Source organism: Plasmodium berghei, assembly GCF_900002375.2.
Source record: "Plasmodium berghei ANKA genome assembly, chromosome: 9".
Lineage (NCBI taxonomy): Eukaryota > Apicomplexa > Aconoidasida > Haemosporida > Plasmodiidae > Plasmodium > Plasmodium berghei.
In genome coordinates this window covers 112,910-137,689 of record NC_036167.2, presented here as the reverse complement: position 1 = coordinate 137,689, position 24,780 = coordinate 112,910, and the positions used below count along the sequence as shown (strand labels likewise).

The following is a 24,780-nucleotide window of genomic DNA, read 5'->3' as shown; positions in this document are numbered from 1 at the left end:
ATAGTGAATCTATAAATAAAAATGCAAAGTAAATGTTACAAAAAATTGTAAATAAACAAATCATCAAATAATTAAATAAACAAATCATCAAATAATTAAACAAACAAATCATCAAATAATTAAATAAACAAATCGTCATATAATTAAATAAACAAATCGCCAAATAGAAAATAGCAAAATAGACAGGCAAACAAACAAACACGCGTGTGTATATGCAATATTATTATGAATGCATAGTTATTAGTGGAAGCAATTCAAAACTTTTAATTTTATTAGAATTTGATTACTTGTCATCGTTATAATATTATCAAATATTTGTACGAATATATCATTCTAAATTAATTCATGCATATTAACATAAAAACATGTATGAATATATACGTATATGTAGTATAATTATAAATGCATACTTATTTTTAACGAAAACAAATAAAAACTTTTAATTTTATTAGAATTTGATTACTTGTCATCGTTATAATATTATCAAATATTTGTACGAATATATCATTCTAAATTAATTCATTAATATCAATATAAAAACATGTATGAATATATATTATGTATATAATGAAATAGTATGCATACACCCGAAATGATACACTACAAATAATATTTCTTTATAATATATTTACAATTAACATTTTTTTTTTATTTATTTCTATATCTCAAATTTTCTCCCTCTATTTTTATATTATATATATAATTAAAATATAAATTGTATAACTATTTCAACGATGAAAAAAAAGAAAAAAAAAAAGAATGTTACGTTCAGAATAATCACTTGCTAAAATTTATGTGTGCATTTCGTCTTTTTTCCCGTTCTTTAGCACTAATAACTATTTTTAATAATTAGCATATAATTAAGAATGAACAATAAAATAAAATAAAATAAAATTATCTTTTTATGATAATTCAATTTATTACATTTTGGCTTCTTACACATTTTATTATATACCACAAAAACAAACAATAAAAAGGCCTTGGAATTGTATACAACACAACAATGTTTTACAATGCAAATATATTTGCTTTTTTTGGGGGGTGTGAAAGGGGGCATTACATATATTTTTTTTTCTGAACAGTTCATAAATAAATGTTGCACTGCACAGAATGTTTTAAAATAATTATTTCATGTGCATATTTGTATTCTATATGTTCATAAAAATGTACTATATGTAGCGAAAATTACATGAAAATGAAATAGCTAAAAAAAATAAAAAATAAAATAATAATAAAATAAAATAAAATAAAATAAGCATATATATATTTCCATAGTTGTATTATATAACATTTATAATTTGATCATTGGTTTGCATTACAAAAAATATAATAGATATAAAATTTTGAGGATGAATGCAAATACATGTAATATAAACTAATTTTTGTATGTTAATAAAATTTTACAGTTCGAAAAAATAAAATAACAACATGTGTAGGCGAATGCATTTTGTTTGCATTGTTAATAAATAGCAGCTAAATTATTATAACTAATTCCCATGTTATTAATTGCATCTGTTGATAAATATGTATCATAAACGATTATTATTGTATGCATAAATCATTATTCCCGCCTTTGACAAATATGGGAATACTATAACAAAATATTGATATTACTGTATGCACTGAAGGGATATATATTATATGGTTAGTATATTATTTATTTGCTAAAATTATTGTTTGTTTTTCAGATATATCAAAATTGGATAATTATATATGGATAGATATATTTTAGTTTGCATATAAAGTATTATATACAGATATATTACATAAGTCGGGGAATTTTTATTTGGTTTTATAAATTTCAGTTTCCCTTTTGTTTGAACTCATGCTTATGCCACACACTGCTATCCAGTGCACATATCTTACTATTTGTTAATATTAAAAAAATAAGATATAGGAATATTGAACATTGGTAATTTAAATATGCATGACTTTGTTAATATATGATTATTGTGAGAGTATATCTAAAATATGCACGATTTAATTGTCTAAAAAACTTTAGATATATTTCATGTAAACTATAAAGAAGAATTCCCAAGATTCATTAGCATCATTTTACATGAATATAAATGTGTAACGTGCATATAATATAATATTTGTTTTTTTATATTTGTTCAGATATTTGTATATTCCATAATATGAATATTCGTTGATGTGTTATGCTCTTCATGTATTTTAGTATTCTAATTGTTGGATGGTTTACATGCGTTTCTATATTTTTATTATGGTGTTATTTTAATCAGCAATTTTTTGTTATAATTCTGAGAAAGTATTAATATCAGAATATTGAAATAATAAGTAAAATTATCGAGAATATTAATTTATATGATCTAATTGATATGAATTTATATATGTACATATTATATAACCCTATAAAATAAGAAAAAGAACAGAAATATAGAGAAAGTTTATAAAGGTTTATGATTTTTTTTATCCTCATTTTATGCATAATTATATTAGCATATATAAGCCCAAAATGCATATATAAATGGTTAATCATTTTGTTTGAAAAATCCAATAAAAATGTAGAACATTTAAATATTGATGGTTAATATAAATAATTTAAAAGGTAAATATATGTCTTAAATAAATGGTATAATACTTTTTTAAATAGTATACTTGCATGTAGTAGCTAAATGAATGATATATTTCTCAGAATTTGAGAATATGTTTTATGATTTTTTAATATTAAGGAATATATCGTTAAAAATAATTTAAAAATATTAGTTAAACGGTTTATTTTTTTCATGTAAAATATTTTAATAGGTTAAAAGAAAAGGAATTAAAAAGATGAAACAAAATAAGAGAATTTTTATGCATATATATAATTTAAAAAAAAAAAAAAAAATATTTTCTTCATATATTAAAAAGTATTACTATTGTAAATATTATCATGTAGCATGTCTTATTTCGTAATAAAAATTATGGCTTGATTAAACACAAAATTAGCTATTTCCTTTTTTTGTGTATTATTTGGATATATATAAATATATACATAAATATATATGTAATATACAATTGGCTATACTATTGACATATTACTTGAAGAAACGTCGGTTATTGTTTTGCCGCACAACTGGCATTTACCTAATTTATAAGAACTAAATGGAAATGATTGAAAACAAAATAAATGTAACTATCTTATTTTTAGGGAAAAAATAATTTATAAATATAATAAATAAAAAAAAATATTACCACACTGAGCAATATTTCCCATCTTGATGAAGTTGGCTATTACACTTTTTGCATTTTCGACTTTTAGGATTAAATCTGATTAAAAATAGGGTGTAAAATAAAGTTATATTATAATTGTGTAAACAAAATGTAAAAAAAGTATAGAATTAAAATACTTTTGTTTGTTATGACGATATTCCAACAGTTTGTTAGTACTCGTTGATCTATTTGAGCCTAAGAATAAAAAGTAAAATGTTTTTGGAAAATTATTATTATTGTTATTTACATTTTGAAGCATTTCAAGATTTAAAATAATGAGTATATTTTGTTCAAAAATTGTGAAACTATATAAAGTTGGGGTATTTCTCATAAATATAGTGATATGTTTATAGAAAAATGATAACTACATAAATTTCTAATTTATAAAATTTTTGTGAATATATTTTTAAATTTTACTATTCTTCACATCAGGAGTTGGTAACTTTTTTAGTTTCTTTTCGCATTTTTCGCATGGCATTTTTTTTTGAATAATGATAAATTTGTAATTTTTCTCAAAATTAAAATCGCAGTTTTTCTTAAAATAAATTTGTAATTTTTCCCAAAATAAATTCGCTGTTTTTTAGAGCAACGCGTTTTATACAAAAGTATATGCACATTTGGTAACTTTAAATAAAATAGTAATTTTTTTTTTTTAATTTTAAAAAGTTTAAATATATGGGTACAAGACGAATGAAAAAAAATATATTTTTTTTTTGAATTTATCATATTTTATAAATATCAATATATATTTAAGTAATAAGATAAACAAGTTAAAAACATATACATAATATAATAAATAAATGGTAACGGAAAACGCAGAAAGTAAATATAGAATATGGATAAACATCGAAAAGAATAAATATATGCATAAATATTGAATATATGGATTAATATAGTTATTATATTGTATTTATGTGTGAAAAGAATATACACATTTTTATATTTTACTTTTAATTAATGTCACATTATCTATTAATATGTGTATGTTTATACATACGTTCATTAATTTAATTTAAAATAGTTTTGCACAGATTATTTTTACAAAAAAAAAATATACCCATAATATATTATATATATGCATAAAATTGAATAAATATTTGTAATAAATTGCTAGCCTAAATTAAACAAATTATTCCTAATGCATCAAGTATGTATACACATGGACATAATTGTTTTATATGGTCTATAAAGTTGTGAAAAGGAAAACAGTGGGAAATATGATAGTTCAAACTAATCAAATAAGGGATTATATGGGGCCTAAAAATAGAGAATTATCAAATACATATATGTTGAAATATGGCGATACATATATTTTTTTCATGGAAGTCGAAAAGTGGGGATAAAAATGGGGAATAAAAAATTGTTTTAAATTAAAAAAATATGTATTAAATAGTTACCTTTTTTTTAATTGGATCTTTTTCGAATAAATGCTTTCCTTTTGAATCTGAAAAAAAAAAAAAATGATAAAATATATTCAGTCAAGTAGTATATGTTAAATATGCACATAATATTTACGAGAAATAATAAAAATGGATAAAATGAAAAAAGAAAATGATAAGACTTTAAGATAATTTCGAAACAGTGTTTTCATTTAATGAGATAGAACATTATATTATTCGAGATAGAATTGTAGAAAGTATTACCCATTTTTGAACTCATCATTATATTATGTTTTGGCATATGGGAATTAATGGTAGGGGGGGACATGTTTCTGGGTTGCATAACTTGTGAGCGTTTGCTATATAATGATAGTAAAGAATAAAAAATGTGAAGTAAAAAATAAAAAAATGAGTAAATAAATAAAATGATTTGTTTTTTAGTAAATTTAGGAAGAATTTCTTTTAATTACTTGACAGAATGATTATCATTACTTGAACTCAAAGTATGTGACGAAATAAAATTTTGTTTATAAGATTGTGATGGAGAATTATTTAACATAGAAGAATTGTTTTGTACTTTGATATTTTTTTGCATTTCAATAAGATCTTGTTCATAGTTAGCATCAAAAAGGTCAATATTAATTGAAGTTATGTTAGGGTCCTTTAAAAGTACTTGATTAGCTTTTTTTAAAATATTCAATTGTTTATTAAGGTGCTCTCTTTCTTTTAACACATGTAATGGCTCGTTAAGTAATTCATATAATTTTTGTTCACTATTTAAATCTGAATATAATTCGAATTGCATTTTTTCTTGTAATTTTCTAATTAAGAAGTATCCAATAATTTTTGGAACACTATCTCTAACATTTCTAAGAACAATATTAAAATAAGAATCTAACCTTCTTCTAATTTCTTGTATGAATTGTGAATTATATCTTGTTTTTTTTTTATCTTTATTCCACATATTCATAACTGATTTTTGTGCACCTGAAACCAATTTAGCTGCTTTTCCTGTTAAATATTCAGATTCATTAATTATATTTTGATAATATTTGCTTTGACCCGTTGCATTATTTTGTGAAATATTCATATTATCATGACTACTATTGAAACTATTTTGTTGATATTTTTTATTTTGATTTTTTTGATAATTGCCATAATCTTGTATAAGAGGTCCTGATTCATTATGTTCATCCTCACTCATATTAATAATACTTCCATGTTCTATTAAATATGAAACATCATTAGTAAATAAATAATTAGTTTCTGCATCTATATAATTTTCTAGAATGTTATGTGTATTTTCTTTTTCTCTAATTAGTATGGATTGAGATAGATCCAAAACTTGTTCCGACAATTTTGGAAATCTGGTTAGAACTCGATTAGCAATTTTTTGAGATAAAATTTCAAGAGTTTGACTAACTTTATCTAAGCAATTAAAAACTGGTGTATGTATTTTTTTTAAATGAGGTAAAATAAGAAATTCAAAAGTGTCTGGAGAAGGAAAACCTGGCAAACTATCACCTTCATGCATACAAATAGCATCATCAATATCATTATCACTTAATTCGCTAGTTACATTTTTTCCTGCATATTCATCTAAAAGCTCATTAAAGATTTGTCTAACTTTTAAACCACAAATTATATCATTATTTTCGATAAAGACTTGTAATCTTTTATCATATTTTCCTTTTAATGTGTTTTTAAATATTTCACAATAATCTGTAATCATAGACCATAATATTTGCGTTTTTTTAGTTGCATCTAAAGGTACATTAGTTCCTAAAGAGAATAATTTATCATTAATTGCTCTGATTCTATCATTAATTTCGATTTTAATATCTGGTAAAAAATTTTTAATATGTCTTAACAAAACTTTTGTTAATTTGTCAGTTAAAGAAGTAGTTCCATATAATGATTGTGGTAGTTTTTTGTAAACTGGATGATTTTGAAAAAAATTTAATTCATCTTTTAATGATTGACTAATTGTTTTACCTTGTTTTATATCAGCACTTGATCTATTTATAACTCCAGTATAACCTAATCTCAAATTTATTTCATCATTTAATAGCATTTTACTAGCATCTACACCTTTATCCATAAGATCGATTTTTGTAATAACTCCAATTGTTCTTAAACCTTTAGGATCTACTTTTCTAGCTATTTGTAATGCATCGCTAGTTGACATATCAGCATTTGCAGGTAAAACCGCTAGAATAATTGTTCTAGGGTCTTTAACATATCTAAATGCCATCTCCCTTGTTAACCTTTCAATATCATCGGTTTGATCAGAATTTTTAAGAGGCACTCGGGTAATGCCAGGTAAATCAATCAATGATAAATCAGGACATCCCGTTGAATAGATGTTTAAAATAATAGGTTCATCAATTATACCTTTATTAGTTCCGGCAATTTGATCGGTTAAACTATTTATATGTTCTCTAACTTTATTAAAATCTGTAAATTTTTCATTTTTATTGTCCTCAAATGTAGCCCAATGTTTTATTTCACTATCATCTTTAATATGAATTAATCGAAACTCAATAGGACGTCTAGTTACAACACCTTCACCTCTAGGCAAAAAATCTAATCCAACAATAGATTCTAAAACACTACTTTTTCCACTACTTTGAGTTCCAACTACACATATACGAGGTAAGTTTATATATTTTTGTAAACCAATATCTCGAAGCTCATCTATAACACTAATTAGCTTACGCAAATTTACATATATATTTGATTCCATTTTTATATACTTTTTTTTAAAGTATTTTGAAAAAAAATTATCAAAATAATATAATAAGCGTTTTGATAGTTATGCTTATTTAAAACAGATTGAATATTCGGTGTTTGGAAAAAGTATATATAGAGGGATGACAGAATTAGAGGAGGAATTATAAAAATAATAGAGAAATAAATAATATAAAATAATGAAGTATATAATTTGTGAATTGCTCAGAATACTCGTAAATGTGAATAGTATATACAATATATGGATGTATTTTATAAATTGAAAATTTCGGAAAGTGTTTTTTTTTTTTTTGCAAATAAAAAGATAATTTGCTTAAATGTGGTGAAAATAAATTTATAAACATAAATAAATATGTAAACACATTTTGTGGATATAACTCATGTATAGGTTTAGAAAATATGCAATAAAAATATGATTTAAAATGAACTTATAAACAGTTTATTCATTTAATTAATTATCTATGATTATGATATTAAGCCTTTAATATATTATACGCAATTGCTTTTTCCTTATCTTTATTTTGGTTTATTTTAAAATTTATTTTGGTTATTCGTTATTTTTTTTATTTATTATCATTTATTTTTTCATTATGCATACATATTATTTTTTTGTGTAGCGTTGAATGGGAAATAATGCCGTGCAAATGCATAGAATTTATTTCTTTAAAAAAATTCTTAGATATTACAAAATAAATAAAATATTACAAATAAATTGTCGATTTTTACAAGCCAAAAATATGTCTATTAAAACCGTTCAAACTATTGATTATGGGAAATTTTCAAAAGGTGCCAAGATTACATATATATAATATTTTTAGAGAGGAGTGTATATTATATGTGATATATTTTCAAGTATACATATATATATATATATATAATATATTATATATTTTTTAGCGGATGCATTATTATATATGGTTGATTAATGCAATTTATAATTTTTTGTGTATATATAATATATTCTTATCTGTAATGTGCTATTTATTTTTTTCGACAAATATGAGTTATAGGTGTGATATATAATAAATGGAAAAAAATATTTTTGGACGTATTGGAATTTTTTAACAGGAATAAATGACACACAAAAAATGAGCAATATAAATAATAAAAAAGACTTTTAGCACAAAGAAGCTTATACAAAGCTTTTTATATAGATAAAAAAAGTTATATAAATATGTAAATAATATGGAAATGAATAAAATTTTTTTTTTAAGTATAAATATGTGAAATTTTATTCATTCCCTCTTATTTTGTATTTTTCTTTTCCTTCTCTTTTTTTGTAATTTAAGCCAAAAATAGTAACAATGGTTTTTAGGAATATATATTTATGCGAATTTTGATATAAACATAAATAATGTATAAAGTGTAAATATTTTTTATGTACAATTATACTATAAATGGAGCATGTCATATAATGGGAAATTATATGAGAGTTTGTACACATATATTTGTAGAAAAATTAGATTGTGGATATTGTTAAATTAAATAGAAAATAAAAATTAATTTTAGGAAATAAACAATTATAAATTAATTTTTGTGCTTTACACACACAATGAGCATAACACCACTTATTATTAAATTTTATTTTACTGCTATAATTACTAATATTGTTAATGTTTTTGTTTTATTCATTTATTTATTATAATAAAACAGTTGTGAAAAGAGGTACAATGATAGCAAACCCTGAATAATGATTTAAAAAGTAAAAAAATATAAGGATAGTAACCCCTTTTAAAAAATAAAGCACAAAACTGAATTAGCATTAAAAATTTGTAAACAATATACAGAAGTATATTTATACATATGTAGCTTGGTTATAGTTTATTTTATTTAGAAATTTATAATTGTTTAAATTCATTGATAATAGTGTTGTATTCCTCATCTTTTTTGTTAAGCAATTAATATTTGTTCGTTCCTCATTTTAGTGGGTTTTAATATGGTATAATAAAAAGAAAACAAACTAAAGCAAAATAAGAAGGGATGTTATACACGAAGCAAATTCATATAGAAATACTTTTTGTGCAATTATAATGGGTTAACAAAAATAGCTATAAAAAGTTGCAAAAAATTATATTTATTTATTTATTTATTTATTTATTTATTCATTTATTTTATTTTATTTTTATTATTTTTTTTTTGAGAAATAACAAAAACACATACTATTTGAAAATGATAAAAATGGTAGATATAAGTTCAAAAACATAGTATATGATATTACAAAATAATTTGATAAAAATAAATTGAGAATAATTATTTAATCAGTCTTATAATAGTTTAGGAATTATTTTATATACATGGAAGAAAAATAAAATTAGTTTTTGCGTATTTTGGCTGATTAACTCTATGTATGCTCTTTAAGAGTTTTATGAATATTTGTTAATTTGTAATATATATAAGTATTTGATAATTGTCCTTGTAATTATTTTGTATGATATATATATATATATATATATATTTTAGATAATAAAAAGGAAGAATATAAAATGTTCAGAGTAATAAGAAGTGACGATTTTAAACTCTAATTGTGTGTAAAGCACTTAAGGGAAATTTAATATCAAAATCATTATTTGGAAAATATAAAATGGTTGTAGCATTGAATATGAGGTTTTAAAATGAAAAAATTTATAAATATATATATTATTTTATTAGTTTTTTTTACAATATTAAATAAAAGAATTCACATAAAATGCAAACAAGAAAAGGTTGTGAATGGGTTGAATAATAGATTTATAATTAATCGTGGTAATCCAACTTATAATAAAAAATATTTAAAAATTGTAAATAAATATATACATAAGAATCCTAGAAAATATAAAGGGAAATTATGTTTTAAAAACAACAAAAGTTGTAAGTTTAAAAGGAAAAAAAAAATATTTTTTATTGAAACGAAAGTGGATAAAATTAAAAGACATAAATTGCTATATAAAAATGTGAAAAGAAATAATGATTTGTTTTGGGGGGATAAAATATCAAGAAATAAATTAAAAATATGGAAATTGTTTTATAGTAATAAAAATAAAAATAGTAGTGGAATATGGAGAATATATTCAAATGTATTTGATACTAATAAAGAAGACAATATATTATGTAAAGAAGTAAACAACCCTTATATTGTTGGTTCCAAATTTTTATTAAAATTTCGAAGATGTTTAATGGATGATAATATGGTAAATTTTATATGGATATGCAAAAATTATTTTTTGGAAAAAAAAATATTTTTTTTAACAATATTTACAATGCTGAATAGCGGAATAATAAGTATAATCGTTCCAATATATGACAATATATTATTTAATAATTTAACAAATAAAATATTTGATAATTTTATGTTTAATTTATTTAATTGTGTAATTATAAGAATTATTAGTTTAGGATTGTGCATTTTAAGGAATTGGATTTTTATGAGAGTTAGTTGTTATTCATTAAAAAGAGTAAAGAATATATTATTTGAAATATATATAAATAAAAATTATGAATATTTTGATAAAGTAGATCATAATAGTGTTATAAATAGATTAACATTAGAAGCTTATGATTTTTCGAATATTATAGCATATTATATAAATCCATTTATACGAAATTTGTTTTCTATAATTTTAAATTTTTCCTATTTATTTTATTTAAATCAAAATTTAACAAAAACTATATTTATTTTTTTTTGTATTTCCTCCGTTTTAACAATTATATCATATAAGCTTAAGAGGAAAAGTTTGGCACATATAAATAAAGAAAAAAATAAAAATGCTAATATATCATTAGAATCTTTTAAAAATATTAATATTATAAAATTATTTTCTACGGAATTTCATGAATATAATAAATATTCAATGTCTTTAAATAATATTTTGAACCGCCAGAAAAAAAAAGAGCAATTTAATTTGTTACATATGTTAGTTAGTAAATTGTTTGTAACTATAACATATGTTTTTATTTTGTTAAAAGGAAGTAGTTTAATTTCACAAAATAAATTAGACAATAAAACGTTTACTTCTTTATTTTTTTATATTAACAATATATATTCGTGTATAGATATATTGGATTATTATATTGAGATACGTGATATTATTGACCAAAATAATGGAATAATAAAATTATTGAAAGAAAATCTTCAAGGGGAAGGGAATAAAAATGTTGGAAATGAAACTAGAATAATAGAAAAATCCAAGTTGGAAAACATAATGGAAAAAAAAAATGAAAAAAATAATATGTCTATATATAGGGATAAAAATAATGATGTTGTACTTGAATTTAAAGGTGTATACTTTAAATATCCAACTAATATAAACAATAATAATTATGTATTGAAAAATATAAATATAAAAATAAATAAAGGAACTAACAATGTTATTTTGGGAAAAAGTGGAGAAGGAAAATCTACACTTTTAAAATTAATTTTAAACTTATATAAATCATCAAAAGGAAAGATATATTTATATAATAAGTTATTAAATAATTATAGTAGTCGTGAAATATTTGATAAAATAACTTATGTAGAACAAAATTCTAAACTTTTAAAAAAAACAATTAGAGAAAATATTACATATGGGATAAAAGATAATACAAACTTTGATATGCTTGATTTAGTAAATATTTCAAAATGTTGTACTAGTCATGAATTTATAAGTAGATTAAGAAAAAGATATGAGACAATTATATCAAACACATCAGAATTAATGACTGCATCTCAAAAGCAGAAGATATGCATAGCGCGGGCTTTAATACATTTTCCCAAAGTAAACTTTTTTTAATAAATTTATAAAATCATTTTTATTGTGCCAAGTTTATTTATTAGCGAGTTCGACCTTTTGCTGTGATTTTTATAATTTTTATTTTTTTTATTTTATTTGATTTTTAGATTTTATTGTTGGATGAGTCTACGTCAGCTATGGAAAGTAAAAACGAAAGGATTATTTTTGAGAATATTCAAAAAAATGAATTATTTAAAAATTTAACGATAATCCGAATTACTCACAAACGTGCTAATTTAGATTTGGCTAATAATGTGTTTGTTTTGAAAGGTAATAATAATATTGATAAATTAGAATATATTTTTATATATAAATACTATGAGCATATTTTTGACTAATATTGAGATTTCCTTTTCTTTACAGATGGGTATTTGAAAAAACAAAAGCATGTTTAGATTTGTTTAAAAATAAAATAGGAGTTTTTTATAAAATTAGTTATGTGGATTATAAAAAAATTTCAAAAATGGAAGAAAATAAAAAGGGAAATGAATTTAATGATTATTCAATGTGTACCAATTAATGTGTTTCGAATTTTTTATTTTTTTGTCGATATTTATTTTGCCTTTTTTTAGTTATATATAATATTTTTGCATAACCTAAAAACAAATAATTAAAAAAAAATTTTTTTTTTTATAATTTTTGAATTATTATGAACTTATTATTTTTTTAAATACATATTTTTTATAAAATTATTATAATTGAAGTATAAATATTAAATTATTATATTTTTTTTCACAAACTTTAATGATGCATCAAGGTCGCTTTTCCCCTCTATTTCCTTAGAAATATGAGATGAAAATAAATTTAGAAAGTGAACATCCCTATCAGAAAATGGGATTTTTTTTGTTGAATTAACTACTGTTATTATTGCGATTATAGATTCCTAAAAAGTTAAAAAAAAAAAAAAATGATAAAATGAAACCAAATTTTTAATTTATATATTTTTTGTTAGTAAATGTGTTATGATCGAATTTTGGTATAATTTAATAATTTTGGAAATTTATATATTTATGATATGTATGGATTTTTTTTGTTTTTATTGTTACATTTACTCCAAATACAGGTACAGTTAAAACTTGATTGGCATTTATTCCATGATGTTTGAAAAAGGCATCATTGATTTTCGAGATTTTAAAATTGTGGTCATCACTTGAATGGTTAAATTTATTTAGCTCGGATTGCAAATCGTTTTTCTTATTCATATTTATCATATTAAATGAATTTGTATATACATTCGTTAAATTTTGATTATAGTAATTTACAATTTGTTTTTTTATATATGTTTCAGATATTATATCATGAGTAATAGGAATATAAATAAGATTATTGTTAATTAGGGTGTAAAATTGATTTTTATTTTTATCAAAAATAAATAAAAACGCATAACTTGAATTGATATATTGTGGCATTTTTTTTGATACAAATTCGATTAATTTTTTATCCAAATCTTTGTTATCATTATGAAATTCTTGTGTTTGTTTTTCTGATGGTTGGAATTCTTGTTCTTTTTTTTTTTTTTTTTTATTTTGATTTTTTTTTTCTAATTTTTTGCTATCTATAAACAATAATGGTAACATGCCTAGTAAACAGCCTATGGCAATACCTACTGCACTACCTAAATAATAATATTTTCTCGTTATATTCATTTTTAATTGTTTATTTGTTAAATTTATTCTAGGATATCCGATACAAACAATCATTTTTTCAATATAGCCACCTATAAATATTCCCAAAACATCACTTGTTAAATTTCCAAATCCAGCTGCAGCCATTGTACTTAATCCTAAAAATACACAAAATGTGGAATCAAATAAATCGCCAGAAATGATCATAAATGCATTATCAACAAAACCAAAACAAATAAATGGTATACAACCAGAGAGAGCTACTAATAATAAATCGTGCTTTTTGATATTCATTTCAGCTTTGTCATGTGATGCTTTTTCATCATTATTATCAAATTCTTTTGTTAAATAATTATTTTTCTTATGTGATGTTTTATCACTATTTGTTTGATTATTATTTGTGGTTTGTAGCGTTTTATTTAAATATCCCTTGTCTATATTTTGGCTATTTTGAAAATTAAGAGTATTAGTATTTTGCACATCATCCCATTTAGGACGTTTTGTATTTTTAACATTATTTTTATATATTCCACAATTATGTTTTCTATTAGTTGGATAATTTTTTAGGCACTTTTTGTTTTGTCTTTTCCGCATATTTAATTGTAATTTTATTATTTTACTATTATTTTTTTTTTTTATTAATTTGTTAAGCCATTTTTTTTTTTTTTTTTTTGTTTTTCTTCTCAGTAATTGTATTCTGTTGGCATAACTTATAGCCGTATTTATATTTCTTCCTTTTGGTAATTTTTTTTTAATTTCAGATTTATTATTATTTTGAATTATGTTTTGGGTATGAAATGCGTGCGTGTTTATTCCATCATACATATTTGTGGAATAATAATATGACTTATTTATATGTATTTTAAAATTTTTAATTTGATCACGGTTAATAATAGTATTTAATTGAGTTTGATTGGTTTGTAAAAATATTTTGAAGTTATAACATGGGGGTAAGGAATTTAACTTGAGCATATTATTTGTATGGATTCCACATTTAAAATAATTGTTAGGTATTATTTTTTTTCTTCTTTTAATTAAAGATAATGTGTATTTTTTTTTAATAAAAGTGGATATATGTTGTCTTTGTACATGATATTTACGATTTAAATGTAAAAAATTTTTTATAGAGCATACAATTTTATTATCCAAAAAATTATGACTGTTCATATTTTTTATAGACTTTTTAAAATTATTTAATTCATTTAAATTATAGTACTGAGTAAAATTATCATAAGTTAATGATTTTTTTATAATATAATTGATAACTGAATTTTTTATATTACCAAATTTTATTTTTCTTTGTTGTAAAAAATTTGTGTTATTAATAGAACGACATGATATATTATTAATGTACATTTTCTTAGTAAGTACAATGGAAAATGGAAATAATTCAAATAAAATATTATAATATAATGTGATGAGTTGTGTAACAAAAAAAAAAAAAAAAAAAAAAAACAAATAGTGGGAGAAGAATAGAAATAAGAGTATTGTCGCGAAATAGGCTAGAATAATATGGAAAATAACGAATTGTTAAAGTTAATATAGACAAACAATATATATTATATATATGTATAGTGCAAATATGAGTCTAAGAAACATATGAAAACAGAAAGGTTATGCATTGTATATAAAAATATTATAATCGGATTGAGTGCAAAAATATGCAATTCGATAAAAATTTGGAGAGTATATAAAAATGAAGAAATCGGTAAAATGGAAACAAACGATAATAGTAAAATATGTTGATATTACTTTTGCAAAATGCAAAGTAATTTAAATATTGTATACAGAAAAATCGTAAATGATAATAGCATAACTAGTAAAAGATAAGGTAATAATAGTGAAATTATGAAATAGCAAAATAATTTAACTGTTAAAAAATTAAAAAAATAATAAACCGATAAAATGGGAAAATAGTTATGATAATATAAAAAATTAATAAAAAATAAATATAAAAATAAAATATACATATGTGATAATTTATGAAATGCTAAATACAAATAAAAACGTGTAAAGGTGTTTTATTATATATTATACATATATATGCATTGAACTATATAGTTTTCACAAAGGGAAGCTAATACTATTCCTGTTCTTTGCAAATAATAAATATGCAAACTAATTAACGAAGTAATAATGAGTAAATAAACGGAATATGAATGTATTATTTGCAAATAATTTATTCTACAATGAAAGAATAATGTTGTAGCACGCCACATAATTTGTGTTAAATATATTTTTTTTTTTTGATATGGATTTTTTTTTTTCGGATTTATCGGCTTTTTGTCTGCGGGGAAAAAATATATATAATTATGAAAGGGAATATAATTTATGCTAGCATGTAAATAATTGAGAAATATTTTATATATATAGGAAATTTATTTGCATAAATATATTAGGATATGCAATTTTATATTACTAAATGGGAAGTGCTTTAAGGATGCATAATTTAACATTTGTTGTAAAATGGCTGTATGCATACTCGTTTTAACATGAATTATTTTTTGTTTTCAATTATTATAAAAAAAATATAACTATACGTTTCGCTATAATTTAATAATGTATTAATAAATTACATTGAAGGCTTGTTTCAAATTAAAATAAAAAAATATATATATAATTATGTATGTATACAAAATATGGATATTTTCCATTTGCATGGAATTTATTCATACTTCGTCTCGATTTGTCTGTGTTTAAAAGTAGCAGAATAATTTTCATTTCTTTATTTTGTTATTTTATTTACTAAAGTATACAATACATAATTTTACTTTATGTGTAAAATTGCATTATTAGTTTGATATTATTAAAAGAATTGTCATATATTTATTTTACACTCTTATTTATATATTGCATATAACTCGCGAGCTTGTTAATAATCAACCTTATTATTAATATATTTATGGCATTTCATATTGTTTAATTTTTTTGATAAAATATCGATAAAAATAATTATAATATTTTACCTTAAAAAATAGGAATGAGTATGATAATAATTTAATCACTTCTTGGCTTATCATAAATATTTATATTTTGAAATGGAATAATATAAGAGGAAATTAAATAAAAGGATGAAAATATTGATAAATTAAACTAAATTGTCAAATGGCTATTTGTGTTTTTGAAAAAACCGAAAAAAAAAAATTTATAAAATTATTAAATTATTTTAAGCTAAGTTCAGAGGATGTGCTATATAGCGAAAATCATGAAAAGTGTGAAAAACGTGAAAATGGAAAAAAGCATAAAATATGCTTACATGGAAATTATAAAAATTATTTTTTTGAAAGGTATATGAAAAGAAAAGTTATATGTAAAGAGGATAGAAATAATAATATACCATTAAATGATGTAAAAAATATAATACAAGTGTGTGAAATAACGGAATATCAAAACGAAACAAAAGACAAAATCAATGATTATAGATTAAGTAATATAAATAATTTATTTAAAGATATATTTAAGGATAAAATAATTTTAGATATAGGATGCAATTATGGAATAACTACTTTTTTGTTAAGTTTAAAATATAAATGTAAAATAGTTAATGGGATAGATATCGATTTTAATATAATAAATAAAAATATATCGATATTGAAATTATTCTTTGATTTTATTTTAATATATAATAAACAAAAACATATGTTACCTTTTCTTTTGAATAAGAATTTTTTAAAAACAGAAAGTGACATATTTAATGAATTATATCTTTTGTATGAAAAAGTTATGTTAAAAAAAGTAGATAAAGATGAAAAGGTTGAAAAAAATAAGTATAATTTGGGGGAATATGAAAATGAGTTTCCATTTAATATATACTTTTTGTGTTCGAACATGTTTGATAAATATTTTGAAAATGTCGAAAATAAATATGATGTAATTATTTGTTTTTCTGTTTTGAAATGGATACACTTAAATTATGGTGATAATAAATTAATTTTATTTTTTGATTTAGTCTATAAATTATTAAAAAGTGGTGGATATTTTATTTTAGAATATCATAGAGAAATAAAATATAAATTAAAAAAAAATGAACGAATATTTTTTTTAAAAAAAAAAAAAGAGCTTAAAATGAATTATACACATTTTGATAATATTGCTCAAGGGGGTTATAATAATATTTCTAAATTTATTTCGATAAATAAGACAGATTTTAAATCTGATTCGAAAGAGGATGGAAAGAGGAAAAGAGATACTGGTATGTTTAATCGAACAATATGTATTTATAAAAAGATATAAAATGATAATGATATGATTGTATTATGTATACATGTATGGAAAAAGAACAAGTTTTGGATTAAACAATTTGAATATATGTTGAAAATATTTAATTGACAGTTTTTAAATTTAAAGTTGGCTTAGCTTTTATCAAACTTTGCAGATGCAAAAAAATACAATCCCGCATGTATAGCGCTTATGTACAGTTTTTAACAAAAAAAGGAAAAACAAAGAAGCATATATATATTACTAAAAAGTACGAATTAATTTCAGGAATTAAATATAAAAATAAGTTTGTCAATGTTGATTAGACTTATCTCCAAATAATCTACGGCATATTCTCTATCTGTTAAAGTTATAATTTTTTTTTTTTTATTGATGTTTCGATTAATGCTATTATTATTGGGATGATTAGTAGGGGGGGGTGAGGAAGTGGTAAATGGTTCATATAAATTTGAATTAATGTTAATTGGATTTTCAGAATTTGATTTTACAGTTTGTTGAAGAATATTATTATTTTTATTGATAGTAAAATCAGTATCAATGATTTGTTCATATTCAGATAGACATATATTTGATTTATTATGTAATGTATTGATTTCATTATTTTCAAAATTTTTTCTAACAAATATATTTTTAGCTACAATAAATAGATTTTCATTAACTTGATTATTTGTATAATCTATATTTGTTGAAAAAGAAAGTGAATGTTTAATATATGTTTTGGTATTATTATTATTATTACATTCATGACATTTAATATATCCTGTATATAACAAATTATATAATTTTTTTCGTATATCATTTAGAGGGATTAAAACATTTTCACTAATAATTTCATCATTATATTTTTGATCAGGTGTGTAAATAAGAAAATTCCAAATTCTTAGAGCCTCTAATCCATTCATATTTTCTATCATATTTGTTGTTATTTTTTTTTGAAAAATTAATTTAATATTTTTAAAATCAGCTGCATATGTAATTATATCATTATATCTTACACTAATTAATTGATCTGGATATTTTATTAATATATTTAAATTTTGTAAAATAATATTTTTATCAATATTAATTTTTTTACTTTTTAATTTTGAATGCACATATTTTTCTATATGTTCATAAGTAGAATAAGATACTGTGTCGTTATATTTATTTTCATCTTCTGAATAATGTATTTGAACATTATTTAATAGAAAAAATAAAATCCATTTGGATATATCATTCATATTATAATAATATGATATGAAATTAAAGCATTCTTGTTTTAAATAAAGATATGTCAATACTTCACTATTTATTTGAAAATAAGTATATGGATTATCAAGATTGTCTATAATATTATTTTGAGACATTTCTTTTTTCATTGAATATGGTTGTTCATATAAATGTTCTGTTGTTTTATTGTTTGCGATTAAATTTGTATTTTCGTCTATTTCATCCATGTTAATTGGATAATTATTTTTATCAGGATTTTTAAAATTTTCATCAAAAAAATTATTTTCCCATTCTGTTTTATTGTATGGAATAGTGGTGTTATTACTACTAATATTACGATTTGTTTTTGATTTTTTTTTTGGAGAATTTTGTATTTGTGTTTTTTTATAATCATTTATCGAATCAATCATGTTAAGGTGATTATTATGAAAATCGGATAAATTTAGTAAATCATTTTCAATTTTTTCATGAGATGCTGTATAATGATTTCTTTTTTTTTCTATGTTTTTATTTTGGTCATAATTATTATTATATTCATTGAATTTGTTTGATAAACGATAGTTGTTATTATTTTGATTTATAAAGGGTGTATCTATATTATTTATATTATTTTTTGGATTATTTTTATATAATAGATTAGTATTTATATATTTATGAGAAGTATATGGAATTTGTTTGTATGTATCTTCAAAATAAGTATCAATATAATTAAGCGATGTATTAAAGGCAATATTATTTTCGTCTGAATTATTTTGATTATCACATATATGCTCATTAAATTGTTTGCATTTTTTTATTATATTTTTTTTTAACAATTGTATAAAAATTAATCGTAATTTATTTTTGCTAATATTGGATATATCCTTTTTACAAACTTCAACATATTCATCAAGGTTTATATTTTTCAAACAATCATCTAAAGTAACTCTACCATTTTTTATTATCCTTATGAGTATAACTTTTTCAATAAAATTGATCAAATCATTTTTTTTCATTTCTTCATCTTCTATATAAAGATTATTTCGATATTTATCAGAGCAATATGTAATGTTATAATTTGATCCAACTTTTTTGACATCATTATTATCATATATGGATTGTGTATCATAAATGATATTTGTTGTAAAAAAATTATAATTTCCACATTTTGACATATTATAAGATGTTGGTATATTTTTAATAGGATTTGAATTGATAGAAACACCAGATGTGGATGTTATTGTATTTCCAATTGTAGATGTAGTTATAGTATTTAATGGTAATGAATTATTATTTACATATTCAGATTCATGAGCATCTATGTTTTTTATATATGTTGGATGAATATAATATAGTATAGAAGAATACCTAATTAAAATATAAATATTTCTAACGATTACATAATATTCTACTCTTTTTATTTTGCATATACATGAAGAGCATTTACAGCCTTTTATATATTTATAATTTTCAAGGTCAGATAAAAAATGTATTTCAGTTTCAGCATCTATTGTTACATTTGTGGTTAGCTTTTTTTCTTCGGTTTCATGATCATTTTTAAATAAAACATTATCTGTATTCTTATTATATTCCTTTTTTTTTTCATCCTCTATATTAATATAATTGATTTTTCCATAATCTGATGTTGTGGAATTGTGAGTACATTCAATAGTTTTGTTATAAATAATTCGAAAATCTAAAATATTATGAATTAGCAAGCATAAAATTATATTCCTAATAATACTAAAATCATAATTAGATAAATTAATTATTTCATTCATGCTCAATTTATTTCCATAAAGCAAAATGAGTTCAATTATTTCACTACATCTCTGACCAAATGTATCGTAAATTATGTACTTAAGATAATCTAGTTCATGACTTATCATTTTGTATTAATAAATCTTGGTAACACAAAAAAAAGTTATGAAATAATAGTGAAAGTATTTTAACTTGATATAATATATAACTGTTCCATATTAAATTTATGTATTCATCATATATCCAAAAATATAATTCCGCATATTGATAGTCTATAAAATATTATTCATAATAATAGTAATTTTGGAGATACAATTGAAAGATGAAGAGGAATGGGATGATGATAAGTTGGCTAGCACATTTAAAAAGAGCCAAAAAAAAAAAAAAAAAAAATGACAGTGAAAATAAAAAGTATAAAAAAATGACAGTGAAAATAGAAAGTATAAAAAAAATAAAAAACAGGTTTTGAATTAAACGCCAAATGAAATAAAAAAAATAAGAAGAATTTTAAAAAATTAATTCATTGAAATATCTAATTTAAATGGGAATTTTATTCATGCTTATGTAAAAGTCAACACCTATATGGTAATATGTTGTAAAATGAAAATGTATGTATACATAAATTTATAGTCTTATTGCTTCACCGATTTTAAGCGGAAATATTATTATGGCATATATGTCCATTGTATATAATTTTATAACTTAAATGTTTGTAAGAATATGCATTTAAAAATATTATTAAAATGATCAGGAATATTATAAGGGTGAAAATATACTTTTACATATAAAAGGCCAAATGACGAAAAATAAATGAACTCATAATAATTGGAATATATATACATATATATATTTCACCACATAGTTACAAAAAATATATTTAAAATAGTTTTTTCCCAAAAAAATTTTCTATATAAAGATAAGGAAGGTCTTTATAATGTAAATGGTTATTTTTCAATTAACAAATAAAATCGTTTTTTCTTCCGTTTTATTTTTTCTCATAATTTGAAAGAGCATTTTATAAATATGAAAAGTTTATGGTTTGAAAAAATTGTAATGAAAATGGTTTCTCATTATTATCACTACAATTTTATGAACATTCATATTATTGTTATTTAACAAGATTTTCGGTTAGCTCTCCATATGATAAAAGTTTTGTTTTATGAATAAAAAGAATAATTAAAGACAATATTTTATACTTTAATTAATTCAGTGATAATAAAATTTAATATATGGATTTATGTGTGTGTGATATATAGTATGATCTTAAAAAAAGTATTTGAAGGCCTCTTTTTAAAAAATATTATCTATATAAAAAAAAGGGAATTAAGAATTAGCTTTAATAAATAAAGGAATAAAATAAGAAAAAAAAAATTATATTTGTTTTTAAGTCTGTTTTATGATTTGTATGTTATATATGTTTTGGGTATTTTTTTTTGTCTACTTTAAGTACCACATGGTGTATATATTAATAAGCTTATATAAGGCAAACTTTTAATTATTATTTTAAAAAATTATGATTAATATATAGGATTTAAAAAGAAAAGATAAATTGTATGATGAAATGAATACATTGTCAGAATACAGTATGATTATTTTTCGAAAAATTTATATTATACTATTTGCTGATTTATTTAGAAACCATTTATAATTTTCTTTTAATTTTATTTGTGTTTTATTAGAAAGAATAAAGCAAGCTGTTTTCGACAAGAATAAATTTAACTTGAAAAAAAAATATATACAAAATGAAAAAGTACGAAATAGCACTGTGGAAAATGTTTATAACCACTATTTATATGAGGTTTCCAAAAATAATTATAAACAAACCCCCAATATAGTGCGTAACAATACTGTGATAGATTTGAGAAATGAATTCTTCGACCCTGTTTCCAAAGGCTATAATAATTTTAGTAAAGAAAATAGAAGCAGTATAGAAAAATTGACAAATTTAAGATGCATAAATGAGTCCAATAAAAGTGAATATCATAAGAATGAAAGAAGTGAAAGAAGTGAAAGAAATGAAAGAAATATCAAGCAGGGCTGCCAATTAGTTGATGAGGAATATTTGGATTTTTCTGAACGACATCAGAGCAACGAGGTTTGTTTTTAAAAGCCCCAAAAATATAAGATCAAAAAAAAAAATAATATTATTTTCTATTAAGAGAAACAAATTATGTTTATACGTGTCAAAATATATATATATATCATTATAAATTTTGAATTTTTTGTATTTTTAAGAAAAGTGCTACTGGAATTGTGAAATATGAATACTGTTATATATGCGAAGCAGCGAAACCATGTTTTTGTGTAGATGCAAATTACGACAATGATAAAGTAAGTGCACAAATATGTGGATGTGGTTTTGTATTATTAGTTGATTATTTATTATATTCCCCTATCAATTTATTGAGTTTTTCATATATATATATACATGTATTATCCACTTTGCCTCGTATATTTTTTTAAAATATACTATTATTTAATTTTTTTACAAATATTAATTAGGAAATTCCTGATTGGCATAACACAAATATAAAATCAAATGTTCACTCGAATTTAAAAGACATATCAGTAAGATAAATAAAGTAGATGATGAAGACTTCGAAGAAAATTTGGTTCCTTAGTCATATGTTAATTGCCTCATTATAAAATAATTCTAATAAATATGCACACATATATATTTTTTTCTTTTAGTTTATAATGGAAAAAATTCAGTCTACCAAAAAAAAGCAAGAAGAGGCGCCAATTAATAAGAAGTTAGAAAAAAAAAAAAAAAAAAGACAAATAAATTTATTCTCATATGCATATTTTAATTTATTAAAATCAGGAAAAATAATTTAACAAATAATTTTCTTGGGAAAAGGAAAAGTATAACCCTTAATTTGTTATTTCATTATATGTGGAAATACAAATGGATGTATGTTGGTGTTACTATTTGTCGATTTTTTTTCTTTTTTTATATGGTTGAAAAATATTTATACTTTGATAAATAGGTGAAAAAAAAAATCCTAAGAAAATTTTGAGCATTTATGAAAGGTAGGAATAGTTTGCAAAAATGGAAATTATTAGACATGTATGAATATCCACATATATATGTATAGTTTTATAGTCTTTGCTATATATCAATAAAAAAAATAAATTAATTGATTAATTGGATAATATTTGATATTTATGTAAGATATTAAATTGTGGTATAAATATTCGGGTTTTCATTACCGTTTTATTTATTTATTTATTTATTTATATTATACTAGATTCTATCGTGATAAAATAAAAATCGTCAAGGATAAATTATCTAACTTACGAAATGGGAAAGAATTATTAGGTATCTATTTTAGTGATATGTTTATTTTGCAACCTTAGTTGTGTTCGAACATGTGAATTTGCATGTATATGCAATTTAAACATGCGTTATTTTTTTATCTTTATACTTATATCTTATTGACTAATTTCAGATGAAGAACTGTATATGGATTATAAATCTATAAGTGTAAATTTTTCAGATTAAATTAAAAAAAAATGTTGACTATTTTGTATTCATTCCTATCTTATTTGCGCATATGCTCATTATATTCTGGCCATATTTATGACCTAATTTTTTGTTTAATTTAGGATTATGAAAAGGATGAGAATTTTATGAAAGATAGAATAGAAGCTCTAAAAAATATGGAAAAGTATGGAAAATATAGTGAAGTATTTTAACATAATTTATTCATTTTTATAAGTATATGTATTATATATATACATTTTTTGTTTTGTATTATTTCTCAGAAAACATTTAGAGTTGTTATCAGCATTGCTCTATGAACACAAAGAAATAGCAGACCAAATTTTATAAGCCTATTTCACATTTACTTATATTATATAAGATAATATGAATAGGTAGATTTTGGAATAAAA

At 21.2% G+C, this 24,780-nt stretch overlaps 7 protein-coding genes across 7 annotated transcripts; 3 read left to right on the top strand and 4 right to left on the bottom strand.

The window, feature by feature from the left end:
- Positions 1–3,022: 3,022 nt before the first annotated feature.
- On the bottom strand, positions 3,023–3,691 carry PBANKA_0903700 (cysteine-rich PDZ-binding protein, putative; the record flags this gene model as incomplete). The annotated part of the gene is made up of 4 exons (XM_034564608.1): positions 3,023–3,101; positions 3,196–3,270; positions 3,351–3,408; positions 3,631–3,691. 4 exons carry the CDS (start codon positions 3,689–3,691, stop codon positions 3,023–3,025), a joined length of 273 nt encoding a protein of 90 aa, XP_034421388.1.
- A 752-nt stretch (positions 3,692–4,443) lies between these two features.
- Positions 4,444–7,338, bottom strand: PBANKA_0903600 (dynamin-like protein, putative; the record flags this gene model as incomplete). Its single annotated transcript, XM_034564606.1, has 4 exons — positions 4,444–4,470; positions 4,611–4,657; positions 4,857–4,951; positions 5,063–7,338. The coding sequence occupies 4 exons, from the start codon at positions 7,336–7,338 to the stop codon at positions 4,444–4,446; spliced, it is 2,445 nt and encodes an 814-aa protein (XP_034421387.1).
- Positions 7,339–9,955: 2,617 nt separating this feature from the next.
- Positions 9,956–12,486, top strand: PBANKA_0903500 (ABC transporter B family member 3, putative; the record flags this gene model as incomplete). The annotated part of the gene is made up of 3 exons (XM_034564605.1): positions 9,956–12,076; positions 12,199–12,361; positions 12,455–12,486. 3 exons carry the CDS (start codon positions 9,956–9,958, stop codon positions 12,484–12,486), a joined length of 2,316 nt encoding a protein of 771 aa, XP_034421386.1.
- Positions 12,487–12,659: 173 nt separating this feature from the next.
- PBANKA_0903400 (TMEM65 domain-containing protein, putative) lies at positions 12,660–15,072 on the bottom strand (the record flags this gene model as incomplete). The annotated part of the gene is made up of 3 exons (XM_034564604.1): positions 12,660–12,687; positions 12,832–12,974; positions 13,138–15,072. The coding sequence occupies 3 exons, from the start codon at positions 15,070–15,072 to the stop codon at positions 12,660–12,662; spliced, it is 2,106 nt and encodes a 701-aa protein (XP_034421385.1).
- Positions 15,073–16,821: 1,749 nt separating this feature from the next.
- PBANKA_0903300 (bicoid-interacting protein BIN3, putative) lies at positions 16,822–17,949 on the top strand (the record flags this gene model as incomplete). Its single annotated transcript, XM_034564603.1, has 1 exon — positions 16,822–17,949. One exon carries the CDS (start codon positions 16,822–16,824, stop codon positions 17,947–17,949), a length of 1,128 nt encoding a protein of 375 aa, XP_034421384.1.
- A 248-nt stretch (positions 17,950–18,197) lies between these two features.
- PBANKA_0903200 (conserved Plasmodium protein, unknown function) lies at positions 18,198–21,011 on the bottom strand (the record flags this gene model as incomplete). Its single annotated transcript, XM_034564602.1, has 1 exon — positions 18,198–21,011. One exon carries the CDS (start codon positions 21,009–21,011, stop codon positions 18,198–18,200), a length of 2,814 nt encoding a protein of 937 aa, XP_034421383.1.
- A 1,433-nt stretch (positions 21,012–22,444) lies between these two features.
- PBANKA_0903100 (conserved Plasmodium protein, unknown function) lies at positions 22,445–24,718 on the top strand (the record flags this gene model as incomplete). The annotated part of the gene is made up of 11 exons (XM_034564601.1): positions 22,445–22,466; positions 22,563–22,978; positions 23,119–23,214; positions 23,386–23,451; positions 23,575–23,636; positions 23,708–23,748; positions 23,874–23,916; positions 24,135–24,205; positions 24,336–24,370; positions 24,493–24,554; positions 24,652–24,718. The coding sequence occupies 11 exons, from the start codon at positions 22,445–22,447 to the stop codon at positions 24,716–24,718; spliced, it is 981 nt and encodes a 326-aa protein (XP_034421382.1).
- Positions 24,719–24,780: the final 62 nt, after the last annotated feature.